The 4,029-nt window shown below is 38.2% G+C and overlaps 1 protein-coding gene across 1 annotated transcript in view; it reads right to left on the bottom strand.

Annotated features, from left to right (window-relative positions):
• LOC118742062 (dual specificity protein kinase shkD-like) overlaps window positions 1-4,023 on the bottom strand; it is a 32,608-nt gene extending 28,585 nt beyond the window's left edge. Inside the window, exon 1 of the mRNA XM_036474030.1 lies at window positions 2,976-4,023. Within this exon, the coding sequence (XP_036329923.1) occupies window positions 2,976-3,997 (1,022 nt within the window). The 5' untranslated portion in view covers window positions 3,998-4,023. The remainder of the gene's footprint in view (window positions 1-2,975) is intronic.
• Between the last annotated feature and the right edge of the window lie 6 nt (window positions 4,024-4,029).

Raw genomic sequence — 4,029 nt, 5'->3', positions numbered from 1 at the left:
TTATCCTTATCCTTAGTTAACTCAATTAATTTGATCAACCTATATTTTTGTATTTATGTACGATTCGGGATATTAGCGTTTTAATTTATATTACACCTCAGGCTACACACATTCTCATGGTCATTCATTTTTTTTTTTGCATCTCTATTGTTTCTTTTCCGGAATTAAGTGCATAGTTTTTTTATCGGAGACGATATGCAAAATTTTTTGTTTGCTTTTGTTTTCATTTTTCATCTTTGAGTAATATTCTTAGTTGCATTTGTTTAAATATTTCGGGTTGGTACTTTAATTTTCAATTAATTAATTTTTTGAGTTCCCAATTATTTGCCAGACGGTTGACTCGCTCACCGCGCGTAAGTAAGGGCGAGTGATTAGGAAGGCAAACAAAATAGTCTCCCGACCTCAAGAGGGACGCATATGCCCATATGTATGTATGTATGGTTAGGGTTGTGTATATTTATGTTCCACCCCCTTTTCAGAAATCCTCTCAACGTGTTGGTACCATCATCGTGGGAGAGCTAAGGTGAGTGGAAAACTGATTTTATTACATATATATATATACATCTATATACATACCTAAATATTCATATACTTAAGTTTTCAGTTTTATGGTGATATTCGCTGTTTTTTTTTGAAAATACCTTGCGTTCACTGTAATACGTACATACATGCATATATTTATATATCAGTATGTGTATATATAAGCATTTATTTTAATTCCGCAGACAAAAGGGGTTTTCAAAAAGACATACTAGTGTGAAGAGATTCAATGATTAGAATTGAAGTTTTTGAATTTTCATATTTGAAGAGTTTTTTATCTTTGTTTCAATTTCCATTTACTTGTATTTTTTTTGCTAATTAGTTTATATATATATATATATATATATTATTTTATTTTTGTTGAATTTGTATATCTACATGGATCCACATCTTTGAAGTTTTTTTTGGGAGTAAATTCTTGAGTAACTCAAGTCGACTAGTCATTTCCTTCTTTTATATAATTAGCTTTAGCCTAAATTTAGGAACATATGTACTCGGTTATATTGCGAATGTGAATGTATAAATATAGAGAGACATAAATGAATATCTCCATGGAATTTATAATTGGCTGAAGGATTGTTTACGTAGGATGAAGTGGTGAAGGGCCATATTTGGTGTGGGTGTTACACCTGAGCTTAAGAGGGGACGAGAGACCCCTCCTAATGACAGGACAGAGGCAAGACAGATAGAGGAATAGACTGACGGACTATGTCAGGCAAAGGGGGCGCTGCAAATAGGTAGGAGTCGGCGCAGCGCCCATGGCTGCGTATGTAAGGCACGCAGAGGGGGTGGGATGACTCCACCTGACGGGACGGGCCTCCTCTTTCAGCTTTCTTTCGTCTTTATTTGGATTCGCTTCTTGTTACGTTTAGCTTCCCAAATCAGGCATGACTACTTTGTTTGTTTGTGTTGGGGTAGGTGACGCAGGTGAGAACAACCCCCCCATCCGGCGAGCTAGCATGGGCTGGAACTACCATGCCTGAAAACCCACCTTGCCGCCACCTACAGGCACCCCACATAGCAAAGTTTCTAATTTTTATTAAGGTAATTAAAAAATAGAGAAAAAACTATAGTTTTTATTCAAATAATAAAAAAGTTATTTTTAGATATTTTCCAATTTGGTAGATCTTTCTCAAGTGGATGGTAAGTATTTTTTTTGTCAGTGCCACCCCTGCCGTCAGTCTCTTTTCGGTAGTTTTTATTTTATGTTTTATTGTATTTGGAAGGTATTTACCTTATTTCCTTATACCCTTGCAACTCAAAACTCTACACAATTTTTGAAACTTATTTACAGTATATTCCGCTTAGCTGCCTATTCGCTTAGGTGCATTTTCCGCTTACGTGCACATTTTTGCCAAAATACTGCTTCATGAAATGGATTTTATAAAATTTTCACTTTGAGCTACATTTCCCCTTAACTATACCCTTTTCCGTTTAACAGCCCTTTTTTGAGTAAGTTTTCTTCGATTTGTATTTACAAAAAATACTTCGCTTACCAGTACTAAAATTTAGCATATTAATTAATTCATTTTCGTAGTTCACAAGGTGCTGAAGATGACATCTCTTCGAATTCAACAGCAATCGTGCATTCTACTGGTTACAGGGTTTTTTTTCGGATACTTATAGCCATAATGATTATGACTTAATTCAGGTTTTATCTAATTTGTAACTAGAAACCAAGTTCGTTCTAAACAAGTAATTTTTAGCGAAAAAAACTGACTTAAAAAAATATATATATATCTATATATTTCATGATTCAATGATCGGATCTTAACCAAATTAGTATGGGACCACCTCGACGTGGTCCAAAGTTATGCGGTAACATACATACATAAAAAAAAAAAATATTCCGACGAACTGATAACCTCCTCCTTTTTTGGAAGTCGGTTAAAAATGCCTTATTTGTTTTCTACTTGAAAGAAAGGTCATTTAAGTTACTTTAAATTATGCCCACAATTTGGGAAAATACTCAAGTGCATGGGTAAATATTTGGGTATTTTCCGGTAAATACCCAATTTACCAATTAACTTTTTACCCATGTCTCATCACTAGTGTGGATTGATTGAGTATTCCCCCTTCTTTCTTTTATCCTTCCATGCATGAGAGAATCACAGTTACAGTGTCTCTTTGCTTTAAAGCTTGCAGAAGATCGGCTTTAATATTAGGGTGCTAAATTGTGCAGATTTGTGAAACCCAGAAGGTTTGAGGACATAAAATTTCCAGCTCGGCGGCTTTCACGCCCACTGGCGTAGTATCGCAGAAGTAGAGGTCAAAGTGGGGTTTCAATAGGAACTCAAGTTACATGAACAAACAAAAAAAGGCGCTCGATGACTTCTATTTGTGTAAAAGAGTGTGCATTTAAGGTTGACTCAAAAGTGTTGCATTTTACTATAGATGCTTAAAAGCCTATTTAGTGGTTTCTATTTTGTACTTACCTATTTAAACCATCAATGCAGACACCAAAAACGCAAGGATTACTGAGGCAAGCGAAACCAGCTTGGCCACAACCGAATGCGGCCAATAGGCAAAGTACCGGCAACAACCAAACAAAGCTGGATGCAAGCGTAGTACTAGTAGCAGAGTTGTTGTTGTTGTTGTTGCTATTGGCAGTAGATTTTGATGTAGCGCGACAACAAAACTGCTCAACTGTGGCAAATAGCTGGAGAGAAACTGTAGCCCATGAAGCAGCTGTGGATGCTGTTGGTATTGCAGGTGTACAGCTCATCGGTGTTGTAGTGGACGTTGCTGTTGTTGTTGGGGTCACATAGTTTGCTGGCATTGTGGTGGCAACATGGGGTGGGCGTGTGCTTGGACACTCAAATGCAGATTTTAAACTTTTTATAGTTGACCTTTTAGTCTTGGGAGCAGATGTTGTTGTTGTTGTTGGGCTTACTGCTGTTGTTGTTGTTGTTGCTGCAGCTGATGCTTTTGTTTTCTTTGTTGCACAAGTCCATTTCATTAAAACATTCTTCGCACCCACTTTGGAAGTCATTGACTTCGCAGCAGCATACCGCAGCTGACCGCCGACTGACGGAAGTGGTGACTTTGCGGATGCCGTGGTGTGTGTTGCGGGCGTTTGCTGCAAATTTCCATCAAGCAGCGTGATGAGCAGCTGACTTTGCTGGCGACATTGTTGCTGTTGCTGCGGTTGCCTGGCTTGTTGTTGGCAATTTTGTTGCTCCGCATCGACCACTTCCTGATCTGTCGAGTGTAAGCCGGTTGATTTCTCAGCTTGCGTTGCTTGCTTGCTTACCACATGTGTGTTGTTGATATGGTTGTAGTTGCTTTTTGTCCTATTTTTGTTACGCAGTTGTTGTCGGCATGCACTACTGGTCACATCAGCTTCAACTTCAACTTCCACTTCAGCTACCCCACTCACAACATTGTCACCCTGCAGCACCCGTCCCTCCAACATCCTTCTCAGAGTTCGTTGTTGATCCTTGTTGCACGGCACCATATATTGCGGATATTTTGCGTGTTGCGTGCCAA

The sequence above is a fragment of the Rhagoletis pomonella genome, unplaced genomic scaffold, assembly GCF_013731165.1.
Source record: "Rhagoletis pomonella isolate Grant_MI unplaced genomic scaffold, Rhpom_1.0 Rhpom_scaffold_00006, whole genome shotgun sequence".
Classification (NCBI taxonomy): Eukaryota; Metazoa; Arthropoda; class Insecta; order Diptera; family Tephritidae; genus Rhagoletis; species Rhagoletis pomonella.
The sequence above is the reverse complement of the archived record's forward strand: the minus strand, read 5'-3'. Positions and strand labels throughout refer to the sequence as shown.